Source organism: Zeugodacus cucurbitae, chromosome 4 (assembly GCF_028554725.1).
Source record: "Zeugodacus cucurbitae isolate PBARC_wt_2022May chromosome 4, idZeuCucr1.2, whole genome shotgun sequence".
Lineage (NCBI taxonomy): Eukaryota > Metazoa > Arthropoda > Insecta > Diptera > Tephritidae > Zeugodacus > Zeugodacus cucurbitae.
Window position 1 is genome coordinate 22,680,461 of NC_071669.1, and position 26,640 is coordinate 22,707,100.

Genomic DNA, 26,640 nt, shown 5'->3' on the forward strand with positions numbered 1-26,640 from the left:
CATATGTCAAATAGTACATTGCAATGCATGTGGCTTTTACACGCTGTTATTACTGTTGCTCTGATTTTCGTTGTTGTTGCCAAATTGACCTTACTTTGCCGCGTTGCGTCGCACAGGGTCAGATTTTTGCGCCAACATTTCTGGTGCTCTGTGCTGGTGAGGCGGGTGGTGCGGTCGGTGGCTGGGTTGGTGTTGCAATTGTTGGGGGCTGGTTTATATTATGCTTTGTCTTTATTACTGCCGCTGCCATTTATTATTTGCCGCGGCTTATGTGTGCCATTGCGCCGCTTTGTTGGCCACAGCCAATTGTAATGAGTTTTATTTGGTTTTTATTGTGGTGAAATGTGTCGTGCCGTTTGTTTTTAATCTCATTGGCATAATCATGGCGTCGCTTGAATGCCAACGAAGGGTAACTGCATAGTTACTCCTTTTGTTGTTGCTTTTGTCTTAATTTATTTGCAATTTAACTGTATTGTAATCACTTTATTTGCATATGTATAAAAAGTAAAGGGCCAGCGGCATTGAACTAATAAAATTTGAACTTGAGGTCTTTCACATTTTTGACAGTTATTAAATATCGTTCATCCGCACATTGAGGTTATGCCAATTTAATTAATGACAATATTTTAATATTTCTGCAGGTTTATAAATGTTATTTTTTACATAATGAAGACTCAATAGTATAAAAATCGCTTGAGATTTGACCTTTAGCGATAGTAAAAATAAAATTATACAGAGCAATCAATAGAAGTTATTCAGCACACGTGAATATTATTGCAATATGATTCAACGAATTTGCACTCTTTATAGCAGACGACAGTAAAAAGAGAACAACTCACATCCTACCGATCCAAAGAGGTTTAAATCGTCGAAATAACAGCCCTGTGGCATAGAACCGACAGTTTTGAGGGTGGAGTGTTTCCTGGGTCTCCCGTTAAATGAAGCAGGTAGCTTGGCCCTACCTACGCCAACAACAACTACAAACGTGTTTTAGTTAATAGTAATATTGAAGCGACACCTAAAATCAAGTAATCCACAATCCTCGAAAATAGTTTATCGTTTATAAAAATACGAATTCTATAAAAAGGTTTACACCTATAATCTGACAAATTTTAAATGAGACTGGAACTGAGGTATACTTATCCTACTTACAGAAACCATTAGTGAGTACATATTTAAGGCAGATGAAGATCACTGGTAGAAGAGGTTCGGGGTATTTTTTTAGAGGTGATCGATTGTTTAGTGCTTTAAAAATAAAATCAGTTAAAATTTATGGAAAAGTTGATTAGTGTCTCAATTCGTTCCCGGTAGCTTCGGAGAGTTTATTTGTTTGATATTGTTAGATTCTGTCCTGAAGAGGGAAGAGAGACGCATTTGCAGACACAAAAAGAAAGAGGCCGAAATGCGTGAGTATGAAGAGCTTGACAAGCTGGCCGACAGGGGTAATGCTCGAAAATTCTACGAAAAAATCCGGCGACTAACTGAAGGTTTCAAGACCGGAGCACACACCTGTAGGACCCCCAGAGGTGATCTAGTAGTCGGTGACCAGAGTATACTGAGTTTGTGGAAGGAACACTTCTCCAGACTGCTGAATGGTAGGGAAAGTACAACGCCAGGAGATGGCGCACCCGATTCCCCAATCGACAACGATGGAACAGATGTTCCATTGCCCGACCGTGAAGTAATTCGAATACCAATTACTTGTTTGAAGAACAACAAGGCGGCAGGGGCCATGGATTGTCGACCGAGCTATTCAAATATGGCGGCGAAGAACTGATAAGGTGCATGCATCAGCTTCTTTGCGAAGTGTGGTCGGAAGAAAGCATATCCACAAAAAGAACCCACAATATGCGCCAACTACCGTGGGACAAGCCTCCTTAACATCGCTTATAAGGTTCTATCGAGTGTACTGTATGAAAAACTAAAGCCCATCGTTAACACACTTATTGGACCTTATCAGTGTGGCATTAGACCTGGAAAATCAACAACTGATCAGATATTCACCATGCGTCAAACCTTGGAGAAGACGCGTGAAAAGAGGGTCGACACACACCATCTCTTTGTCGATTATAAAGCTGCTTTCGACAGCACGAAAAGGAGCTGCCTTTATGCCGCGAAGTCTGAATTTGGTATCCCCGCAAAACTAATACGGCTGTGTAAGCTGACTAGACGAACTGGACAGATTGGCTTTGGATTAAATAACAAATATTTCAAACATGTTCTCAGTCCTTATCAAATAATATATCATAGTTTTTAATCACGAAACGTTATTACTACCTGTATATGTTCTGATGTGTTTGATATATCTTTAGTAATAACTCAAGGTTGAAAGGATTATTTACATCGAACAATTGCTTTGTGAACAGCAACCACTATAGCACCTGCCTTCAATATTTGTGCCGAATTAGTTGCCTAGAACTTTGCCTGTTGATTGGATTCTTAGCCAAACCTTAATTTTAGCCACCTTGCGGCATTTTATCTCCACATTCTAATCTGTACTAAAGCTGAGTTCATTCAACAAAGAACTTGTCTAAAGCGAACTATTATTTTTTACAAAAATATCCTTTCTATTTTGAGATACAGTTGAACTTCTCTAACTCGAATCACCATAATACTCAAAAAATTTCGAGCTAGAGAAGGTAATGGGTATGGAATTTGGAATTTCGAGTTATGGAAGGTAATGGGTATGGAATTTGACTTCTATTGCCAATTCAAGAGTTCGAGTTATGGAAGTTCAAGTGTATATGAATGCATGTGTGTGCTGACATACTGGTGTAACCGTATGCAATTCAGGTTTGTTCTAAATATTGTTTGTAGAATTCTCGTTGCTGTTGCAGCAATTCAGCTGTTTACGATGACCATTGTTGTATTCCTATTGCAATATTGGGTGTGTCTATCTACATACATATATATGTAAACATGCAAATTTTTCGGCATACCTATGTATAGTGTAAAACTGTACATAAAACTAATATATGTATGTATCTTCTAAAGATATTTTACTACCTTAATACCACATATTCTTCTTGCTGCATAATGCTTATTGTTCTATATTGATTCTTCAAAATTTACAACCAATGCTGTTCGATCGAAATAGTCAAGCTTTCTATGACCGTTTATATCCGTCTTGGGGTGTACAATGGCCTGGATTTCGATGATTTTAAGTTAAGCTGGATTCTATAGAGTAGACAAGCAAACCACTAATAGGAACCTCTGGCCTTGTTTTGATGGGACCATTTGTTGTTTCTAACAATAGATTTTAGCACATTAACCCATCATGGAGCATGGAATCATGTTCGTTAGTGAGGAAAGTCATTCACTTGGGCTCTCCCAGGAACAATTCTTTTGCATATGGCTCAAGCAGCAACGACTTCCGGTCTTAGACCAAGTATCCTCTGGATAGCCACCAGACATCCGTTTGTAGGCGAGCTAAAGTGAGATGGCGAATTGCGCTTATGCGATTGTGCGTAGGGTTTGGGATCCACCACACCTAAAAACCTCCTCAATAAAAAGGAAACAACAGCTTCGGATGAGAGACCCTCCTTTTGTTGACGACCACTGCAAATGTATTAACGACTATGAGTTAAGGGCATGCACCTGGAATGTCCAGACCCTTAATTGGGAAGGTGCCTCTGTCCAACTGGTTGATGTCCTCGTAAGAGAAAAGGTTGACATCACCGTCTTCCAATAAATACTATGGATGGGGCAAGGATGGAAGAAGGTGGTTCCCTTTTACATCTACTACAGCCGCCATATAAAGGAGCGCAAAGTCGGGGTGGGATTCGTGGTGGGAGAGAGATTCGGTGTCGAGTTCGTGCATTCACTCCGGTGAATTTTCCAACTGTTAATTGTAGCAGTACAGCAGACGTTATATTATTTGTGGTACACTAGTAAATAACACAAGAACGTTTCACTCGGTTGCTCTGTACCAAATCATGGTCACTGCGTCTAACTGATCGCCCATGGTTTAGGTACTCATTATACGGACGTAAAGAAAAGCTGAGTCAGACTTGTAACTAAAACGAACAATGAAAAAGTTATGGAAGATGCATAGAATGAGTAGGCAAAAACAAATTAAGAAAATGGTGGAAAGGAGAGAAAATATATAAATTTTTTATACTTATTACATAGGCATATGTACATAAATATAAGTTTTATTGTTACTGGATACTATGATTTCGAGCGTGCAGCAAGTTGAACGAAACCTATAATGAATGCTGACAAAACTGTCATATGTCGAAATATTCAACGATCTTGTCATTAGTGCAAAGCTAATTAATATTATATTACATTAGAACCGCTGTTTATATAAAATTTTGAGCGATATTAATGCACACTTCGCTTTTTCAACGGGACCGAGAGACGTAACGTCTTCGTTCGAGAAATTTTGGTATACTTTTTCTATTTTAAGACGACTGAGTTTAGAATCTATAGTGATAGTCTCATAATGTAGCTCATTTGGTATTATATGTATGGACTGAGATGAATATTCCTCATTTACTTAAAATTCCATGATGTATATATTATATAATAAAGGGGGCCGACTTCTGAAAGTGTTTTACTGCAGGTTTTATTGATATGGTTTTGAAGCATAAAATATAGTCAAAACATGTTTGGTTTTTTTTGGTTCTATACTCCTGGTACCGTCTTTGCTTCCTCAAATACATATATTCCAGCGAAAAGCTTACCATAGAAAACGAAAAGTAAAACATAAATAAAAGGTTTTAAGAGAAAGTAACAGTTTGTCGAAATGTAAGATATATCCCGATTTAAATTGCAACAAAATATGTAATATAGATATATTAGTTCCTGTCGTCTTTTACTTCAATTCTGCTGTTAAAAATTTCACGGATCTTATGATATGAAAGATTTAATGAACCTTAATGATTTCAAATAATCTGTAATTTACTCAGTATCAAACCAAGCGGAAATGTGATTTGAAGCTTCCGAGTCTCCACTTCAAATTGTAAGAATCGAGTGCATTGGCTGCTCATGTTTCAACACAGAGTTAAGACATCCCGAAGCAATACATTAAGACCTGCACACACATACTAGGCACAGTGACCATCCACATTCGATTGTACGACCATTGTCGACGGCAATTTGCCACTACCGCCTAGAACGAGGCTAATTAATAAGAGCCAGTTCTTGCTGGTCACGCTTGACTAAATTGAGGTGGCAGCCAAGCCAACCAAGCCGAGTAATCACAGTGCAAGCACCGAGCACTGCAAGTCCAGCCGGTGCTACGCATGTCGCAAGGGTTAGAGAACCTTCAGAAGACACTCAAGCGCAACGCGCAGAGCTACAAAAACAGTAAATCAAAGGCAAATTGATAACAACTTCAAATGCAACTTACAAGTCGAATACAACAACAAAGTTACAACAAATTACTTGTTGCCGGCATACAATAATATCGGGGCTTCCGCTTAATTGCTTGTCGGCTGCTTCAATTGACGCTAAGTTATTGTTCATGTTGCGGCCGTTTGACGAGCTACCGCTGCCAGTTTTGTTTTAACTCAAGTATTTCATAGTATTTCATTTTTATTGCGCATGCGTGTGGTTGTTAGCGGGCAGCAGATGTAATGCATTTGATTGTTGCTGTTAACGATTCGATTTCAATGAAAATCAATGCCGCCGCTGCCGTACTTGGTTCGCGTATGTTGAACTACTTACTACGTCCAAACATAGAATCATTGCGAAAGTCAATTGGCCGTTGTATGAAATCAGAGAAAGCCGGTGGAGCTTACGTTCCACAAGTCATTCCATAGAAATGGAAATAGCATGCCGTTAACAGCTATTATGTAAAAGTTTCGTATAAGATATACATAATTCAAATATTTTAATTAAGTGATAAATGTAAAGATTTCCTTTAGTGAAATAAATTCAATCTTAAAAAAATTTCAAATTTATTTAATGCGAATAAGTTTTTATGAGTAATCTTCAGATGCAAGCCCTCTAGATCCATTACCTTGCCGTGATCTGTCATGAAAATTATAAAGAAAACCGTCCCTCCTTTCGTCTTCATCAACTGAGATGCCAGCTGCTGATCTTTGGCTATCTTTCTCAGTACAAAGACTGCCCTTTGGTACAGGTTTTTCCTCAATTGATTTTAGGATTTCTAAGCACTTTACACCTGTAAAAGGAGGGTAGGACCTAAAAATGGGGACTAACGCCTCGAATAACTCATTGGCTCTATACAGTAGGGGTAAGGCCGATCATGACGTATGGCATACTGGTCTGATTTTGCTGGCAAATTGGGGGCTTACGATGAGAAATATATATATTTTTACAGACAGCCAAGTGGCTTTAAAATCACTTAAGACCCTAAGGATTTTCTCTAAGATAGTAAAACAATTCCTTGAAATATTACTGAAACTGACTTCATATATATATATATTTGGCGTAGGAACCGCTTTAAGCGATTATAGCCGAATCCACCAGAGCGCGCCACTCATTCCTCCTTTTTGCTTTTTGGCGCCAACTGGAAACACCAAGTGAAGCCAGGTCACTTTGCACTTGGTCTTTCCACCGGAGTGGAGGTCGTCCTCTTCCGCGGCTTCCTCCAGCGGGTACTGCATCGAATACTTTCAGAGCTGGAGTGTTTTCTTCCATCCGTACAACATGGCCTAGCCAGCGTAGCCGCTGTCTTTTTATTCGCTGAACTATGTCAATGTCGTCGTATAAATCGTACAGCTCATCGTTCCATCGTCTGCGGTATTCGCCGTTGCCAATGTTCAGAGGACCATAAATCTTGCGCAAAACCTTTCTCTCGAAAACCCCAAGAGTCGTCTCATCGGATGTTGTCATCGTCCACGCTTCAGCGCCATACATCAGGACGGGAATAATGAGCGACTTATAGAGTTTGATTTTGGTTCGTCGAGAGAGGACTTTACTTTTCAATTGCCTACTCAGTCCAAAGTAGCACCTGTTGGCAAGAGTGATTCTGCGTTGGATTTCAAGGCTGACATTGTTGGTGTTGTTAATGCTGGTTCCCAGATAAACGAAATTATCTACAACTTCAAAGTTATGACTGTCAACAGTGACGTGGGAGCCAAGACGCGAGTGCGCTGACTGTTTGTTTGATGACAGGAGATATTTCGTCTTGTCCTCATTCACCACCAGACCCATACGCTTCGCTTCTTTATCTAGTCTGGAAAACGCAGAACAAACGGCGCGGTTGTTGCTTCCGATGATATCAATATCATCGGCATACGCCAGGAGCTGTACACTCTTGTAGAAGATTGTACGCACTCTATTTAGTTCTGCAGCTCGTATTATTTTTTCCAGCAATAGATTGAAGAAGTCGCACGATAGTGAGTCACCCTGTCTGAAGCCTCGTTTGGTATCGAACGGCTCGGAGAGGTCCTTCCCGATCCTGACGGAGCTTTTGGTGTTGCTCAACGTCAGCTTACATAGCCGTATTAGTTTTGCAGGGATACCAAATTCAGACATCGCGGCATAAAGGCAGCTCCTTTTCGTGCTATCGAAGGCAGCTTTAAAATCGATAAAAAGATGGTGAGTATCGATTCTTCTCTCTCGGGTCTTTTCCAAGATTTGGCGCATGGTGAATATCTGGTCCATTGTGGATTTTCCAGGTCTAAAGCCACACTGATAAGGTCCAATCAGTTCGTTGACGGTGGGCTTTAGTCTTTCACACAATACGCTCGACAAAACCTTATATGCGATATTGAGGAGACTTATACCACGGTAGTTGGCGCAGATTGTGGGGTCTCCCTTCTTATGGATTGGGCAGAGCACACTAAGATTCCAATCGTCAGGCATGCTTTCTTCCGACCATATTCTACAAAGAAGCTGATGCATGCACCTTATCAGTTCTTCGCCGCCGTATTTGAATAGCTCGGCCGGTAATCCATCGGCCCCCGCCGCTTTGTTGTTCTTCAAGCGGGTAATTGCTATTCGAATTTCTTCATGGTCGGGTAATGGAACATCTATTCCATCGTCATCGATTGGGGAATCGGGTTCGCCATCTCCTGGTGTTGTACTTTCACTGCCATTGAGCAGGTCGGAGAAGTGTTCCCTCCATAATCCCAGTGTGCTCTGGACATCCGTTACCAGATTACCTTCTCGGTCCCTACATGATAATGCTCCGGTCTTGAAACCTTCTGTTAATCGCAACTGACTTCATACTACATGATAAACCTGCAATGGATTCCTGGACACAGTGATATTCCAGGTAACTGTGTGACAGATGAACTAGTCAGAGCAGGCCCAACCTTGTAGTTGGATTCGAGTAAAGATTATCCTCTTTACTCGAGCATACCGTTGGACACTTGTAAACACTTAATTGATAAGCAGGTCATAGATTGGGCTGAAACCAAGTGGATAGAATCTATGACTTGTTCAACTAGCAGACAGACGTGGCCTAATTGGAATAAAGGCCGTACGAGCCGACTACTGAAATTTAAAAGGAAGGACAACTCTAAGAACTCTAGTTGGAGAGCTAACTGGTCATTGTCTTATAGGAAGACATGCCGACAGACTGAGGTTACCAAACAATGACTACTGTAGAAGCTGTCAAGAAATAGAAGAAGAAGAGACTGTTGTGCATCTTCTATGTGAATGCAAAGCATTGTACAGGAAAAGATTCACAACTATCGGACCCGGTATTCTAGACGAAATCCCGGAAGTTGCGCACGTTAAACTTGTTGAGCTGCTCAACTTTATAAAAGCCACAGAGTGGTTCAAAGAGGACATTGTAGTGTAAGAGGCTTCAGTCCTGGCGAATTCACAATAGCCCTCGTAAAGGCCTAGGTGCGTCATCTGACAACCACTTTACCTACCCTATCTACTGTGTGTGCAAAAAATTTAGAGGATTTTGTGATATCAACAGTCTTAGTTATAGTAAAAGAAGCAGGGAAATTTCCATTTAAATAACTAATTAAGCATCAACAATTACTGTAATGTTTGACAATGCTTTCAGAGGAATCAACATACTTAATCAAATACGATTTTCTAGTGACAGACCCCGTGGTTGACTACCATCACCGCACTTTGACCTACTTGCCTTTTAATGACCCTTCAAAAACATCTGCATGACAATGCTCCCAGTCAAGAAACACAATGTGCTCTTTTCAGAATCGTCTGACAATGAGGACACCTATTAAATGACTTCTCAGGAAATCGGAAGAATGTATGCATAGAGAATCTTACTGGGGCTCAGGCTAGAACAATCTGTTAGGTGACGGAAAAGCCTAAACAATTATGAAAAAACAGCAGCAAGCAAACAAATCAAAGACAAATGGTATAAATTATAGAGACTGACATAATTAACAAGCGATTATACTAATTCATGATTTCTAAATCTAGAAGAAAATTTTAAGTTATCAAAGCTTCTGCTGTACGATGAAAAGTATTTAACTAATTTGGTCAATAGAGAGTTGAACTTCCCTAACTCGAGTCACCATAAGCCACAAAAAAAACTTCGACTTAGAGAGACTTCGATTTATGGAAGTAAATTTGTATTAAATTTGACTTCTATTGCCAGCTGAGTTCGATTAAAGAAGTTCAGCTGTAATTAATACATTTTTTTTCATTTGGAATATTTTGCCAAACCTAGAAAACCAAATCTAGACAAAAAATAAGCTAAAGTCTTGTGCTTGTTTTACTTTTTATATATTTTGTATTTTATTGCATTTAGTTTTTAAATTATAAATTTTTTAGTTCAATTTTACTTCATACATTAATCAAAATTCAATTTATATTTGTTGCAGCGCTTTAAATTTAGTTACCACAATTATGGAGAGATTACAAATTTCTTTGTTTATTTTGGAAAGCTAATCACTTTTTTATTAAAAAACAAATTTGTGTGCAAAATAGTTTAATTTCATAAAATATATAAAAAATTTCACAAAAATTAAAAAAGAATTCACAAAAAAATCACAAAAAATAAAATTTCCACAAAAACAGAAAAAAAAATTTACAGCACACAAAAACGAATCACAAATCTAATTTAAGCCGTGAATTCAACATAACCTCATTGCATGTCTTTGTATTAAATTCATTAAAAAAAAGTATACGTATATTTATAGCATTATTAGTTTACTAAATAAATATCGTAATAAAAACATATTCTTTATAAAACATCAACAATAATTAATTTTTGTGACGCTTTATAATTTTACAATTATATAAGAAAGCGCTTTTTATATGGAATTTAAGTTCAAGCGAAAATAATATTTTGCTATGCATGTCATTTCATTCGCTTTGTGCGCTACACTTTTGCAAATCTTATATAATTTTACATTCAAAATTGCTTAGTACTCTTTTACATTCCATAAAATAGAATATAATTTTTTTTGATAATTTAAACGCGCGCATTTATGAATACAAGGGTTTCGTATGCATTATTAAAATATAAAATTTAACAGTTATGTGGGGAAATGTAAGGAAGCGTCGATAGAAACAAGCATTAATTAGTTGCCATTAATTTACGGTTATGAGTAATACGTGTACATATATACTGAATATACATGGCTGTCTTAAAACGTTCATATAAAGTTGAGTGAATATATATGTGTATATGTATGTATGTATGTACGTTTTATAGCCACTAACTACTTCTATGCAGCTTTCAAAACCACATCACAAGCCACTCAGTTGCACTTAAAGTTCCTTAGCCTTTCTATTCAATACCTTCGGAGTAAACTTAAGCCTACAGCTTCAACACACGCTTCACCTCCACAGTGGGGAACGCGGCGAAATCGCAGTTGGCCGCACGATGTGGATTCCGCTGCAGATATTCGCTGAGTATTTCGGCAGCCAAGTGACTAGCGCGCGTGGAGATCTCCGCTTTGGCGGGCACATGCTGGTTTCGACGCTGTTGCGCGGATTGTGTACCCGTTGCATCCGACTTGGGTGCGGCCTGCAGCAGCGATAGCGCCCATGCGTGCTTCATGCGCTTCAGTTCGACTTCCAGTTCGGTGATGCGTTTATCCTTCGGTTGCGGCACGTAAATCGGCTCGAACTTATTCAGTTTTTCGCGTATATTTTGCGCCTGCATGCGTAGGCGCGCATTGCGTTCATTATGCACGACCGTTTTCAGCAACTGCAGCTCCTCGGCGATGAGTGGTGTGCTGCCGGAGACGCCGTGATTGGCGTAGGTGGCGCCACTGCCGCCCGTCGTTGAGAGTGTTGAGTCGGCAAAGCGTTTGGTGCCGCCTGTGGACTTGAGTTTCTCACGCAACGTGCTCTTCTCGCTCTCCAGCGCCTCAATGTCGCTTTGCAGATGATCGAGCGTATCCTCGTACTCTTTCTCCTTCTTCTGCAGTTGCTCGAGCTGAGCATTTGTCTCCTCATATTGACGCTTCCACTTCTCGACGGTGTGCTCGAATTCGCCTTGCAGCACGGAGAGTTTCTTCTCAGCCAAATCCTTACGTATCTGCATCTCGGAGAGTTCGTGCTGCTTCAGTTTGGCCGCCAATTTCAGTTGTTTTATGTCGGCCTCACGGTTTTCAAGTGTTGCAGCGAGCACGTTCTTCTGTTCCAGCTGCTTCTTGATGAGTTGTGCGCGTGAGATGATGGGTGAAACGGGTTTCTCTTGCTTCTGATTGGCCAAGGACATAATCTCATACTCTTTGTCCAACAAATACTGTGCCATTTGCTGCAAATCGCTGTTTGCCTGTCCCAACATGCCTTTGAAGTTCTGCGATGGTCCACGATCGTCCTGCTCGTAGACACGTTCACAGGACTGCGTTAGCAATTCCCAGAATTTCACATGCTCTATGCTATGCTCAGCGGTGTTATCTGACTCAATGGAGGCGGCTATTAGTTGCACACCCTGCTTGGTGGCCAAATGCATGACGGACATGACGCGCGACAGCGATTGTGTGAGCTGACGCATGGCTTCCAGTTTGAGTGGCGATATGCCGCATTTGATGACATGCATATCCTGTGGCAAACGGCGTTTGATCAGCTTCACTTGCTGTTTGATTGACTCCGTCTGCTCGTTGAGGTATTGCATGAGTAACATGGAGTCGCTGGTGTCACCGCCCTCACGCACAATAGTGCGCGCAATGGTCACATCATTCAAAATGGACTCGCACGAGGAACTCAAAGCAGCAACGCAATCGCGTATCATTTGCGTTTCATTGAGTAGATCCTCGCCGGCTAACAAGACAGAGTTCATAGCATTGAAGAACGCCACACACTTCTCAATATTCTCTGTGGTAGAATTCTCATCCAATTGATTCGATTTCAGCAACTCGATAATGCCATCGATCGTTTTCTCTTGTGCTACCATCTCAGGCAGTGAGTTTCCGGCGCGCAGCAGCGTATCTGGCTGACAGCTGTTCAAGCCGTAGAGTATTTGATGGAGCGCGCATTGCAAATTGTGTATGTAGTGCATGAGGCGGCACTTGAAGGCATACTGCTGCACTGAGTGACCCTGAAAAACGACGTCACGTGTTATATTATCCACGGCGGGGAAGCGTTCGCGCGTCTGGCTCACCACAATGCCGCACTTGAAAACGATGCGTGAGATTAGCAATATAACCAGTATGGAATCATGATCGCCGCCACGGCTCATAAACGATTCCGGCATGAAAGCAGTCAACATCTGCACATGCTCCGTAGCTTGTGTGAGTTCGATTTGTCGCAGTTGCACATCGATGGCTCGTGTGTATGCCTTCGATTCGGCGAACATCTGCTTATAATCAATTGTTTCGCTGGCGATCTTAACACCGTTGGGGTCTTGTAGCGATTTTGGATCATTACTGGTGGTGCGATCACGCAAATCCAATAACTGTTCATTCAATTTCTGCACGAGTTCGCGGAATTTGGTGATTGTCTGATCGCGATCATAAATTGTCTCAATAGCGGCGTCACGTTCGCGTAGCGCCTCCTTACGTGCTGCGCTCATTAAATCCAATTCTTCACGCAAATCCATTTCTAATTCGTGATTGCTCTCCACCAGCTGCTCGTGCACTTCCTCAAGCGCCTCCAGCTGTGCCACCTCCTCCTCAAGCATTTTCACCTTATCCTCGAGCTCCATTTTCTTCTCGGCCAATTGCTCGACCATCTCTTCGGCGCCAAGTGCAGCATCGACTTGTTCCTGCAGAACGGAAGACAGGCATTAATTTAAAGAATTACATAAAGTAAATTAAGCTTAAGCGGCTTAAAGCGAAATGAAATGGCAACAAAAAAGAAAAACGCTGGTGTATTCGAATTGATAAAAAAAGCTTTTGGAATAATTTTACATTTTTGCGTTTACCTCCTGAGCACCAGTTTGGCAAGCAGTTACGGGGGAGAAATGAAGAAAGAAGAAAGATTTTCGGTAAATTAAACGATTTAATATTATCAAACATACTCATAGGTGCACTCAATGGTACGTGCCACATGGCAAGCGGATCACAACGGACTACTTAATAAAAGTTATGCACACTGTAGGCTGCTTGTGCTTATAAACAAACTTAAAAGAAGCTTGTGAGAATTAGCTTTTAAGCCACTTGACGCTGATAGGCATACCACTGATAAAAAAGTGTGATAACTGTGCATTGAAATATATACTGTTAAAAAAAACCTGCTACAGCTTTGCAGCTTAAAATTCTACAGCTGAGGCACCCTGTGTGGCTGAAGCGTTTACAAAATATTTGTACTTTTTTCTCACTTTTATTAACAGAAACATAAAGTTAATAGTGAAAAAACTTTTTGAAAGATTAAATGTGAATGTCGATGCTACAACAAAATATTTATCTAATAACTGCGCAAGTATGAAATAAAATGTTTAATATGAACAGTTTTAGTGGCAATGAAACTGCGTCAATTAAACATTTTATTTGCTTTTGTATGGATTCATTTTGCATTGCTGCTAAATACAATGTGTTCCATTTGCGCAGCTTGTCCCTCTAGTGTTTAACTCTTTACTCACTTGCAAGTCGGCGACTGTCGCTTCCAATTCATCAATCTTGCTCGATAACTTCTCCTTCGTGCGTTCCAATTCGGCCACTTCCGAACGCTTCATTTCCAATTCCTTTGTTAGCTTCTGTATGTCGTGTTTGTCATGCGCTGATAAGTCGCGCAGGCGCACCAGCGTCTCCTTTAAACGCGAATTCTGCTGTTCTAGTTGTTTGAATTCATAGGTGGACAAGCCACCACCTTCTCCGGAGATTTCTCCAATTGAGGTTTCTGCCTTGTTTTGCATCTCTGAACGCAATAGCTCCAAGTCTACTTGTAGCTCCTCGATACGTTCCTTTGCAGCGTCTAATTCCAGCTGCAACGTATCTGCTTTCTCCTCAGCCATTTCTTTGTCCAAGGTGATAAGTTCGACATTATCGGACAGTTCAGACATTTCTTGTGCATGTCTTTCACGTGCTTCGATGGCGTCTTTCGTTTCCTGCTTCGCACGTTGTAGCTCCTTTTGCAGCGATGCTTGTGCTGACATAATTTTACTACGAAATTCTTGCAATTGCTCGAATTGTATTTTCATCTTATCGAATTCGCGTAGACGCTCTTTATCTTCATTGCGGCGTTGTTTCAAAGTTTCCAACTTTTCAGTTAAATCAGTTACTTGCGTTTGCAAATCCTCGATGAGTTTCTGTTGCTCAGCGGCGGCGGCCTTTTCCTCGGCAGTGGGTCCTTGCGGTACAGCGGTAAAAGAGGGCGAGCGCATTGGTTGCAAGGGTGTAAATTGCGGCTTGAGGATCTCAAGGAAACCAGTTTCGACGAAAGAAGCACGTTTCGAAGTTGAATGCGATGCATTGCCATTGCCACCCTCAGCCGTTTGTATGGACGAACTGGATGCCGTGGCAGAACCAGCGGCGTGATCTCTGGCTGTTACACTGGGTGGTTGTAAACTCTTCCGGCCGCCACTGGAACTGCTTGCGGTGCTACCGCTACGTTCTATTAAAGAAGTAGAGAGTTGCGAACGTGAACCCAGCAATGATTGGCGGCTGGAAGAGAGCGAGTGACGCGACCCGCTCAACCGTGCTTTAGTGGGTTGGGTTATGGGCGTTCTAGCGCTACTACCACTACTTGCAGAGTCAGCTATGTCTTCTGATGACTTCTTGGAATCGGGAGTGCCACCTATGACACGCAGTTGCGTGGGGCGCACAAACATGCCACAATTTTCACCGCATTCGAAGTAGGTCTGACCTTTAATTGTGCCATTGTTTTTACCCTTTGGTTCATCAAGCACCACACCCACCCACTTGCCAACGGCGAAGCTGGTCATACCAACATAGGCAACAGTTCCTTGTAGATCCTTGCCGGTAATGTCGACCCGCGCGCCCACCTTTAAACTCCGCTCCGACATTTAGGCCGGTTTTTTGTTAGCCGGTACCGCAAACGAAAATGTATATAAATAAATTTTTGTGTTGGTTTGTGTGCGCGAAAAGTTTATATTTTAAAAACGTAGAAGCCTGCAAATATTATGATCAACAATATTAATCAATATATACAAATAAACACACAGAAGCATAACAGTAAGCAAATACACTTATTAACATAATGACAGCACAAGTAGGATGACGTACGCCGAAAAGACAAATCAGCGACTCAAACAGTTAACTATTATGCCAACGTCGTACGGGTGTAGCAAAAACATGGTAAGAAAAGTAATAACAAAAATTAGTCATCCTCCCTGTTTTCAGTATTGGCCTACTCTCTAGACACTTGAAAACTTCAGCAAAGGCCATAAGCACTTTTCAAATTGGCTAACCACTACATACCCAATCGAATTGTTGCTTCTGAAGGTTTTGTAAATGCACACTTAGTTTCTAATACACAATTCTCTAGAATTTACAGCAGATTTTCTAATTTTCCAACTAGTGCAAAAAAGTTGTGAAAAAATATTTGACAATCGCTGCTAAAAACTGTGCCGATCATTTAACAATTAGGGCGGCGTTAAAATAAATTTCGACGGCAGCTAGTAGCAAACAGCTGTTGAAAAGCGTTACCGGATGTTTCTTATATTTATTTATTTTTCAAGAGCATTACATATTTCACTATTCCCCGCTAGATGGTGAGTATTTTGAAAGACTCTTTTTAACGGAAATTTTTGGGAGCTACAAATTTAAATACTAGTTTCTTTTATTTTGTTTTAATGATTAGCTATATTTTTTCTCTCGAACAGAGTGTATAATAGTTTTGTTCACATAACGGTTTTTTGCAACACCTAAAACTAAAATAGCTGGATATAGATTTATACTTTATACTGTAGACTTGAGAAAAAATGTATGTTTCTTTGGCACCATAAGAAAGCAAACCAGAAACTACTCGACCAATTTCATTTGAAAATTTAATACACAACCACGCCTGCTTCCTTTATACCAAAATTGACTCACCATCTAATTCGTTCAGCTTGTCTCTAAACTATTTGTGGAATGTTTTTCTCACTACAACAAAAATAACAACTACAACAAGATAAATTATTTTATTAAAATTACCATTTTGTACCAAATGATCATCCCAATAAAATTTTAATATTTCCGCTATGCTGAATTTCTGAAATGTTTGCGTGAAGCACACACAGTGCCGTTATTTGCTAATTTGCCTAAATTGTCTTGAGAATGCAAATAAACTTGACTTAATAAGAAAATTGGATTGTTACGACTTAATTTACTTTGCGAGCTTTGTGTGGAGGTTCACTTACAGTGCCTCCAAAATAGTTGCTTAGAAATTAGTTGTTCTACTCAAAGCAATTCATTCAAAGAACTTTCAAAAAATAGGTTATTTTAGGTACATCGATAAAGGCAGAAGTGAAAATGAGAAAGATTGCAGGAGAGAATTTATTCGCTCTTTTTTTCTCACTTCTGTCTTCAGCGCCTTATTTTGCCATATTCGTTCTGTGCCCTCGACTAAAGTATACCTTTCAAGAATAGCTCCCTCATTTTACTTTTCAATTGTAATATTTTGAAAACAATCCTTATACTATAAGCGATGTCATAACATTTCGAAACTTTATACTTATTTTCATTAGTTATATTTAGTTCTTGTTGAATTACTCAAAATTTTCTTATGAATCTGGTATATTGGTCCACCAACAGATATCACTCCTTAAATATATGGAAAATTAGTTTTTATGAACAATTTCGGAAGTCACTCTACATACACATAAATTGCTAATAGTAATTTTATTCATATATTATATATACATAGATAAAGCATAGGAAAGATTTGATCATGATTTTAGTTGTTTTTCATGCCCAGCGTCCCAATAGTTCAGTTGATTTTTCCAATGCATATAATAAAGTCAGACCCAGAAAGAAACGTTTTTTTGAAGCATAAATCCTCCTACATTGATATATAGGTCCTTAGAACTTCGAAAGCTCGAACAACGTCGAAAACTCGAAGTGAAGAAGGGTTATATGGACTGGAACAAGCGAATTTGAATTAAAAACCCTATAGACTAGATAAGAATTTTTGGTTTTGCCAATGAAAACCGACTACAAGATTAACATTCCCGACTGGATATAAATAAGTGCTTGGATTAAAGTCCCCTTAACTACTTTTAAAAGCTGTAATTGCTTAGAATCAACTATTTCAAACCTAAAATGCAGTAACTAAGTTATTCTCTACTAATTATAACTACCTCTTAATTACTATTATTACTTATATATGTAAGTCACTTTTGACAATATAATTTTCGCAAAACGTGCACTGGGTTTACAATGTATGATATGCTCTCCCTTTCTATCTCGACATTAGGCACTTTTTTCTATAGTATGAACGGCGATTGTTGTCGACTGCCGTAGTCATAAAATGAAATTATCCGTTATTGTTATTGTTGAAACTAAGTATCAATAAAAAAAATTTACTCGTTTTTAGTAATTTAGATTACTAGATTGGGGATACAGTTCTTCAAATTTCAGCAAATCTTACATTCAGTCAACGCGCACGGAGCACGCGAAGTACACGAAACACCTTGAACTCGAGGATTTTAAAAATTTGTTGTAAAGAAAGCGAAGACATTGCAGTCAATTAAATAATTTTGTCTCAAGAATTTAAACTCAAAAATATTGCAGCAACACAATGGAGAAAGAGGTGAGTTACAGTTTGATATGTTGTGCAGCAATAAATGGATAAGTGATTCATGGAACTCGTGTGATCGGTGTGATTCGTGCGTGTTTTAAGAAAGTTCCAAGCCGAGGATATGCTTTCAATATGCATTTAGTCTTGGACCATTATTGGATCATAGCTGTATACCTTTCATAAATTTCCTCAAGTGAACTTTTGACCCATAAGAAAGCAAGTGCTTGAAAAATCAGTTGGTATGGCATGTATATACTGATAACGGTATTAAAACAATTTCGAGTGGTACGTTTGTTTGTGATCACACGAGTGAGTGCAAATGTCAAAATTTATATTACCGTTATCGCGACAGGTAATAATTCACATTGTTTATGATTCTAGGCAATGGTTTCAAGTTGCATGGATTCCTAATATAATATGAAATTTGGTTTATTTGCGGAAGAGTTTGTGGGGAGGATTTTATAGAATAATGAACCGATTCCTCACTAAATGGAATGGAATTCCATAGGAATAGATGCTTTTTTAGGCTTTCAGGAGGACTATGTATCCTCGCTAGGTTAGGCACGTTGGTCTCACCTACAGTGGAATGGGAACAGTAAGAGCACCACTATACTATGGCAATTTGCTTCTGGATGAATGGGTCTCAGCTAAATTAACAAGTGCAGAGCGGTCAGAAGCACCTGTTCTGTCGCAAGATCCATTTGGTCCAAAGTAAACAGTAAGAGGTCAAGGAACTCTTCGCCCTCAGTTAGGTCAATCTTTCAATATTCATAATTCCATCGAGATTCACGTGGTGCTGCAAAAGACTTTACTGGTTGACAAACCAAACCTAACCTAACATTCAGCTGAGTTCAGTTTAATCCGGTGTCTTGTAGCTTAGTATGAAAACGCCAGTTCGGTTTTGTTGAGATTCCCAGTTTATTAAAAAAAAGTTCCTCCAACACTTAGTACCATGCCATCACCATGCACTTCTACCTTGCAACCTCTTTTTTCTTTTTTACTTGTTCCATTCACAAAATCTCGGCTCGCTAAGTTAAGCTATGTAAATAATCTACATTGGAAAATAATAGCAAAATGATCCCCTTGAGGCCAGTAAAATGGAGGGATCGAATATAGTGCCCAATATAAATTAAAGATTCCACATCTCTAGGCGATAAGTTTGAGATCTGTTCCCTTGCCAAAAAATTCGCATTTGAAAAAAATAACATTATCCAATTGAAGTTATTAAAGTGGTATAATCGCTTGCCTCAGCATTTGATTATACTAGTCTATTGCTTTTATACCAGTTGTTTTTTCGTTATATTTATTATGGGTGTTGGGTGCTTAAATTTTGTAGCTTCCAATGTTTCGCTAATCGACTGCTATCTGATTATGACAGTTGGTATATTTATACCAGTTTTTTCTTCGATTTATTGCTTCTCTGCGCGACAGTTTATAAGTACCGCTATACTGCTTTTATACCAGTTGTTTATTCGTTCCGCCATTCTTCAAGGTCTTGCAAATTAAATTTCTTTCTAGTACATCAAGAAATGATTTGCCTTCCGTTGTAAATATACATATATGCTAATGTATAGGTATGTATTTATATCTGAGAACTGAGTGCTTGAAATTCCGCTTCGAATTCGTAAACAATTACATATTCGATGTAAACATTTGCAAAAGCTGTACAAACAAATAAATAAATACAAATTGTAGATAAAACTTTGACATTTTCGAATGGAAAATAACGAATTTCGTAAACACGAGTATCAAATGAAAACAACACTTTCAAGAGCTTATGCTTATTTTAAGAATCAAATGAAACTAGTTTCAGAGCAAATAAAAATATTTTTAAAATAAAACGTGATCAAAAGCATGTTCGCTGATTTGTATGGTGATTAAAGCAAAGATTATTTAAATATACATAACTATGTATTTCAAAATGTTGTTTCAACTTGATATGGAAAGAGTGATTTTATTGTTGAAGAAATAGCACAAAAATTTATATATGAAAAATAGGCTTCGTTATATTTAAAAGTGACTCAAGCACTAAAGTACTTTAGCACATTTAAATTTTAAATGCGCAAAAATTATCGCACTGTGAACCCCCTTTATAAGTGGAACAATCGTGAAAATGTGGAATAAACAATGAAAATATTTACACAACTTGGATTATGTGACAGCACGTGATGACATTAAAATTCTCAAAACTATTTAGTATAAAAGAAAAACAATTCCACACACACAACTACAAACATATTTACGTCTATCATGTGGCACATGTGCCTAAATTATACATTTTAAAGTGACAACTTGTTTACGCCCACTTTTTTCAATACCAAATATGTATATATGTATTTACTTGCCCCGGCTACTTAGCATTCATCAAGAATTAAACAAATTAAAACAATGATATTATCGTCATTAAAATCAAGCCGCAATAAAATTGAAGCAAAATAAAATCTGAAAAGTAAAATACAACAAAAAAGAAATTGTACTTTGTACTCTGCCAAGTGGTAAATATATATATTTTTGTTGTTGTAAATTGTTACCAAGCGCATGTTTGCTTTTACAACTGCCAACCGCAATAAATTATAGCGATACTAAATGTAAATACCGCACAACAACAAAAAGTTTAAATGTAAAGGCAACAACCAAATGTTGTTGTTATACAATATTCAAGAAAAAGAATGATAAAATCAATATGTAAAATGCTTTTAAAATCAGTTGACATTTCACTATTTTGCAGAATTCCTGTTTTTTTCATTATTTTTTGTTTTTTACTGAGAACCGAACTTTTTTTAACATTTCGAAATTTGAAATTTAAAATTTTATATTTTCGAATACTTAAATAAATCAGTATAAATTGAAATAAATGAAAGTCAAATCACCTGGACCTTATTTAAACTCTATGAGTGGTTTTAGAACTTAGACTTTTACAGGTATTCACCATATGTTCAAAAAAGATTTCAGAGATTTCTGTATATCTTGGAAGCAGTAGAAACATCGAACACAAATCATTTAGATAATCCTACTTAGAATTACTACTTGCCTCAAGAATAAAACACTTTATACTGAGTCATCAATTCATCGATAATACGAATAAAGCTAACGACCTTTAATCTCGTATTCGCTCTTGCTAATATTTGTATTGAGCCGTAGCGTGAATGATGATTACATCCGAATGTTCGACGTTTCTGTCGCACGACAAAAATATTACGAAGTTTGAGATTAAACGATGATAGCATCGTCGATCGTTTGGCTATTTTCATGGTGTTTAGAGTGTATCGTAAGAAGGGTAGGGATGCAAACGATGTATCGATGTTTTTGAAACATCGATGTTTTCGTCAAAAAGCATCGATGATAGCCATCGATATCTCGAATCTAAAAATATCGATGCATCGATGTCACTTTCAACGATGTTTTATGTCGATGTTTTATATAAACATTTGACACACTTTTTCGGGTATTAACCCGAAACCCTCTATTTGGATACGCTTTATTACATTGGAATTCGATTTTTGTAAAATACGGAGAATTCGTTAAGGGAATGTGCGCTTGGACAATACTGCGGCTAGTTTTATGATTTATTTATACAATTTAATTCTGGCTTAGGCTACTGCGTTAGATCAGAGATTCAAATTACTGCATTTTAAAGATGCTATGGCTAAAAGAAGTACTTTTTATTTTGTTTCATATAAAATTCAAAGAATCGCACTGATACAACAACGGAATCTTCGGATGAGTGTGAAACAGAATACTCGTTTGGTATTTGGAACCAGAATAAACATTTGGTCCACCAAAAGGTGAAATCTAAGCTGTCAAACAATTACAGGGAGGGAAGGTTGAAGAGAAAATGTATCTCGACTGTTACCCCTACCAATCAGAAGCCAATAGAGTTTGGGCTGACATGAATACTGTGTTCCCTAGTTGTATAAATAGGCTTATTCATATTTACACATTGTGACCACTTCAGTGCCGAGTAAACGACCGTTTTCTAAACACCCTGGGCAACTATCACGCAGAAGTAAAATCAAAAAGAAGTGACAGTGGAAAAATTTTCCATGTCGTTGTTTTGAAATTCTGTTATTTGTTGAGAAAAAACTTTAACAGACATATAATGCTAAGTGAAATAAAATGTATCAACTTAAGGCGTACTACATTTCAATTATTTATGCTTCTGCTTCTGTATCCCTTAGCTTTTCACACTAAATTTAAAAAAAGTTCAAAAATACATCGATGTTTCGATGTATCGATGTTTTAATGGCCGATGTTTTTGATTTCGATGGGTTTTGAAGAAACATCGATACAGCGAACTATCGATGTTTCATTTCACGATGTTTGCATCCCTAAAGAAGGGGCGTCTTCTGCTCTGATCACCTTAGTGTCTAGTCTGGTGTCTAGAATCATAGGAAGAAGCCTCTGCTGCAATGGAAAGACTAACTAGAGAGGAAGTTAATTTCATATTTCATTTTGTGAACTTGAGAAATATCTTTGATTGATCGTTGAGATGTTTATAAATTAAGAGTCTATGTCTGTTTGTAAAACATTTTTAAGTCTCAAGTAGAAGGGAATTTTATAAATGAAAATCAATTAAAAATCTGTAGGTACCCACAATATTGCGAAAATTAGTATTATTGATGTGAACTGATATGTATGTACGTCCATCAATTTTTTGAAGAAGAAGTTATCAAACTATTCATTTGAGTCAAAAACAAATAAAAAATTAACACCAAGTTGTTGCTCGATTAATAAGTGCTCTAGAATAAGCGGAAGTTGTGAGTAAATTTAAATTAGAGCCCTTTTCGAAGTATTTTCAAAATTGGTAGATATTTTTGAACCTCAATACAAGTATCTTTATTATTACTAAACGTGATTCATATTCTAATCTTAAATTAAAAATATGGATTTTTATGTAATACACTCATATTATGCTTTATACATATATATTGTAGACTTCCTTCAAAATAATGAATGTTGAAATTTGCATTAGATTTTTCAATAACCTGAACCATTGATTAAACAAAATTGCTTTTATCAAACTATATTTATAAATTATTTTCATATTTTCTCTATTGTTTACTGGATAAAATTGGATTGGCACATATTTTTTCAATTTCATAGTTTTCCAAAATTTGTGTAATAATTCATTCTAATAGCTGACTATTTCTATCAGCATTAATTACTACTACTAATTCTAGTAATTAAACTGAATAATTGAGGAGAATGATCTACTCTACTACAAAGCATTGTAAGCATGTAAAGCATGTAACTATCCTCGTTACATATTCAATAGTTGAAAAGAATTTACGGTGATTTCGCACAGTATCAATTGATCAATTAATCGCCCTTTGTTCAATTAAAGCGCTGACATAGATCGATTTACCATACAAAATAAAAAAGTTATTTTACTACATTAATTATTAAGCGAATAGAATGAGTTCGAACTGGAATGCAACTTTGTCGGTTTCCGTCCACGCGGGAAATTTTATTGTGGTTATTGATAAAATAGAAATCGGTTGACGAAATTTACCAACTTCTTAAGTACAGCAGAAACAAAAATGTATAACAGTTAACAGTGTATAACGTTAATCGTGTAGCCGGCTGTGCGAAAGGGAAAAACTCGCTTCTCAATTATAATACTAATATACTAAATAAATTTGGCTGCACGAAAAGGTGCCAATAGTTGGAAGGCTTGATTAACGAGTGACAATAGTTGGATGTGGAGTGATTATTTGCCAGCTTATTCTCGTACAATAATTATTCAGCATTTCTCTGCCAATAATTTGTCTGAAGTTCCCCGTGACAAATTGCTCGAGATAATTACAGTAGTTATCTCAAGCTTAAATATGCATTATTCTAAATGGATCTGTTCTGTAATGACTTGACAAACCTCAATGTAAAGAAATCTTAAACATATAAGTCTTTGCAAAATTTTATGAGTTTGACTTGCGGATATTTCTGTATTTGTGGTTTAGAGACTTATGGATCGGATATGGTATAGAAGTTTCAGCGGCAGCACATATCTGAAGCAATTGAGTGTTGATAAATGATAGAATGAAGGAAAAAACTCTCGAATACTGTTCTACTTATGTAGAGACGTCCTTATTATATGGACGTAAATATTCCAGACAATCTTCTAATAAAATCACAAAATTTTATATTATTGTAGAAAGTTGCCAAGTTGAAATATAGAAGATAACAGTAAGACATTAGTCGGGTACGCTGGTTTGAGCTGATAGTGCCAAAACGCATCCAATTCACTGAATTGCATTTCTGTTTTCATGTTCATGTTTTTTATTATTCTCACTTATCAAGCGTTCTTGTTGTTATCTAAAACTTGAACTGCATGATTTCTTATTTGTGTAGTGAATTTATTAGCGGCTGAATTGCTTTGTTTTGCATTGGAATTGCTGGCAAATATTTACTTGTTTGTTATGAAATGTGCGAAAACTAATTAAACCTTTATAAAGCCTTACGTTGAAATAAACGCGACTTACATGCGACTATCTATCAATGCTTTCAGACAGACATACATATTTAAATAGTTTCAACCTTAAACCTCTCTCCCGCGTCATTCACTACTAATCAAACATACATATATTCCTATCAAGTAGCTTACATAAAAAAGGAGGTGTGTACTTGTTGAACTGCTATCGGTTCTCTTGAGGCTGTAAGCGTGTGTTGTAAGGCGAGTATTTGCGTTGAACCTGCTTTCAACGAAGCTAGTTGTACTCAACTTGTGTAGAGGCATACTTATATGTTGTTATTGTTGTATAACGTTCGATTATTCACCTATACAAATGTCTGCAATGTGTAATTTTAAAAACGTGCAGGTGGCGTGAGGTGTTGAAGGTAAGAGACACTGTAACAAAAACTATTAAAACCTTGAATAAAATACATACATATGTACATATATGTATGTATATTTTTTTGTTTTACCAAATCAAGCATGCAATGAAATTAAAAATAAACTCTATGCGTTGATCTGGTTATAAACCTTAGTTTGTTAGTTCCCTCTACAGATTGTTGCACTTTTTCGATCTGTTGCAAATGAACCTACATTTTTGGCCTAATTTGAGAGAAAGGTGTTTACCTACTGTTTAAGTCATAACAAGTTGTTCTAAGCTGTTTATACTGCAGTATGGTGAATATAATATATATACTTATAATTACATATATAATATTACGAGCATCAAAAAAACCCATAAAATTATTTTGGTTGACCGTAAAACAAAGTCAATCGAGATACCTGATATTTTAGAGCTAAGAAACAACTTTGTCATATTTGGAAATTCTCTATAAATTAGAAGATCGCTTAAAATGATCTTCGGATGATATGTTAAGTTTGTTTTAGGGATTTTTATACTCTCTCAAAAAAGTTGCTAAGAGAGTATAATAGTTTCTTTCACATAACGGTTGTTTGTAACAGCTAAAACTAATCGAGTTAGATGTAGGATTATATATACCAAAATGATCAGGGTGACGAGCGGAGTTCAAATCCGGATGTCTGTTCGTCTGTGAAAGCGATAACTTGAGTAAACTTCAGATATAAGTAAAGTTAGGATTTTTCTAGGAAGGGGCATATTTGAATGTATTGAAATGACCGATTGCAAGGAAATTTTGGTACATATAGTTTCTCGATACCCTGATGTTACCGATGTAAAATGGGAAAAATCGATTCACAACCACGCCTACTTCCATATACCACAATTTTGAACTCCAACTGATTCATTTACTCCACAATATATAAGTCAAGCACCAGTAAAGATATCGGAACAACAATTTGCACAATAGTGCATTTCTATAGGCCGTATAAAAATCACAGAGATCAGACAATAACCTTACAATGCACCAGATATCGAACATGAGGTTGCGTCTGTGCCAAAAATGGGCAAAATCAGGCTAATATTTCTTCTAGCCCCCTTATACCTATTTTCTGATCTGAAACTTCCGGTGGACTTTATACCTTATATATCGGTTAGTATGTGAGATATCTTAGCAAAATTAAGTAAACATTAATATTTGGATATAATGTAGATTGGGGGCAAAATAGTTGAAATCGGTCCAGAAATTACATCAGCCCTCATATATAATACATATGTATATAACGATTTTCGCTATTTTAGTGGACTTTATGAGGAATATTTGGGTCAAATGGTGATATCTTAATAAAATTAAATAAATTGCGAGAGTATATAATGTACGTCTTCCTTACTTGTTAAAAATCACTTTACTACCGTATTGTGATATAAGAATGAAATTAATTTATGAAAAAATTTAAAAAAAATTAATATCTTTAAATTTCATCAAAATTGTAATTATCTGATAGATATTTGTTGTTGTAGTAGTATTTCTTTTATCAAATTTTATTATTTTTATGAATTTAGTAAATTATTAGATTTTTCCTATGTGAAATGTGTTCATTATATAAATATTTAGTATTATTTAGCTGAGTTTGCCTGTATTGAGAAATAATTCATATTAATGTCGTGTAAACGATCAAGTTTCCAAGTAAAGGGGTCTTTGAACGCAGCATTATCAAAATTTGACCTTAAGTGAACAGGTAAATTTCAAATACAGCTGTGCGAAAAAATGAACACATATCTTCTTACATACATATGTGTGTATAGATAGATATACATTTGTTGATGTCGAATTAATTTTTGTGCGCAA

At 37.3% G+C, this 26,640-nt stretch overlaps 2 protein-coding genes across 4 annotated transcripts in view; one reads left to right on the forward strand and one right to left on the reverse strand.

Moving 5' to 3' along the window:
- Window positions 1-10,466: 10,466 nt before the first annotated feature.
- Window positions 10,467-15,843, reverse strand: Gl (dynactin subunit 1). The gene is made up of 3 exons (XM_011188101.3): window positions 15,684-15,843; window positions 13,886-15,374; window positions 10,467-13,069 (listed from the first exon to the last, which is right to left on the reverse strand). The coding sequence occupies exons 2-3, from the start codon at window positions 15,266-15,268 to the stop codon at window positions 10,673-10,675; spliced, it is 3,780 nt and encodes a 1,259-aa protein (XP_011186403.2). The 5' UTR covers window positions 15,269-15,374; window positions 15,684-15,843; the 3' UTR covers window positions 10,467-10,672.
- Window positions 15,844-17,836: 1,993 nt separating this feature from the next.
- The window catches only part of LOC105214588 (glycerophosphocholine phosphodiesterase GPCPD1), a 28,920-nt gene continuing 20,116 nt past the window's right edge, over window positions 17,837-26,640 (forward strand). Inside the window, exon 1 of one of the 3 annotated variants that reach the window (XM_054228505.1) lies at window positions 17,837-17,997. In XM_054228505.1, the coding sequence (XP_054084480.1) occupies window positions 17,986-17,997 (12 nt within the window). In that variant the 5' untranslated portion in view covers window positions 17,837-17,985. Of the gene's footprint in view, window positions 17,998-18,289; window positions 18,338-26,640 lie in introns of those variants that run through there. The other 2 variants (XM_054228504.1, XM_054228502.1) reach the window with 2 other exon arrangements.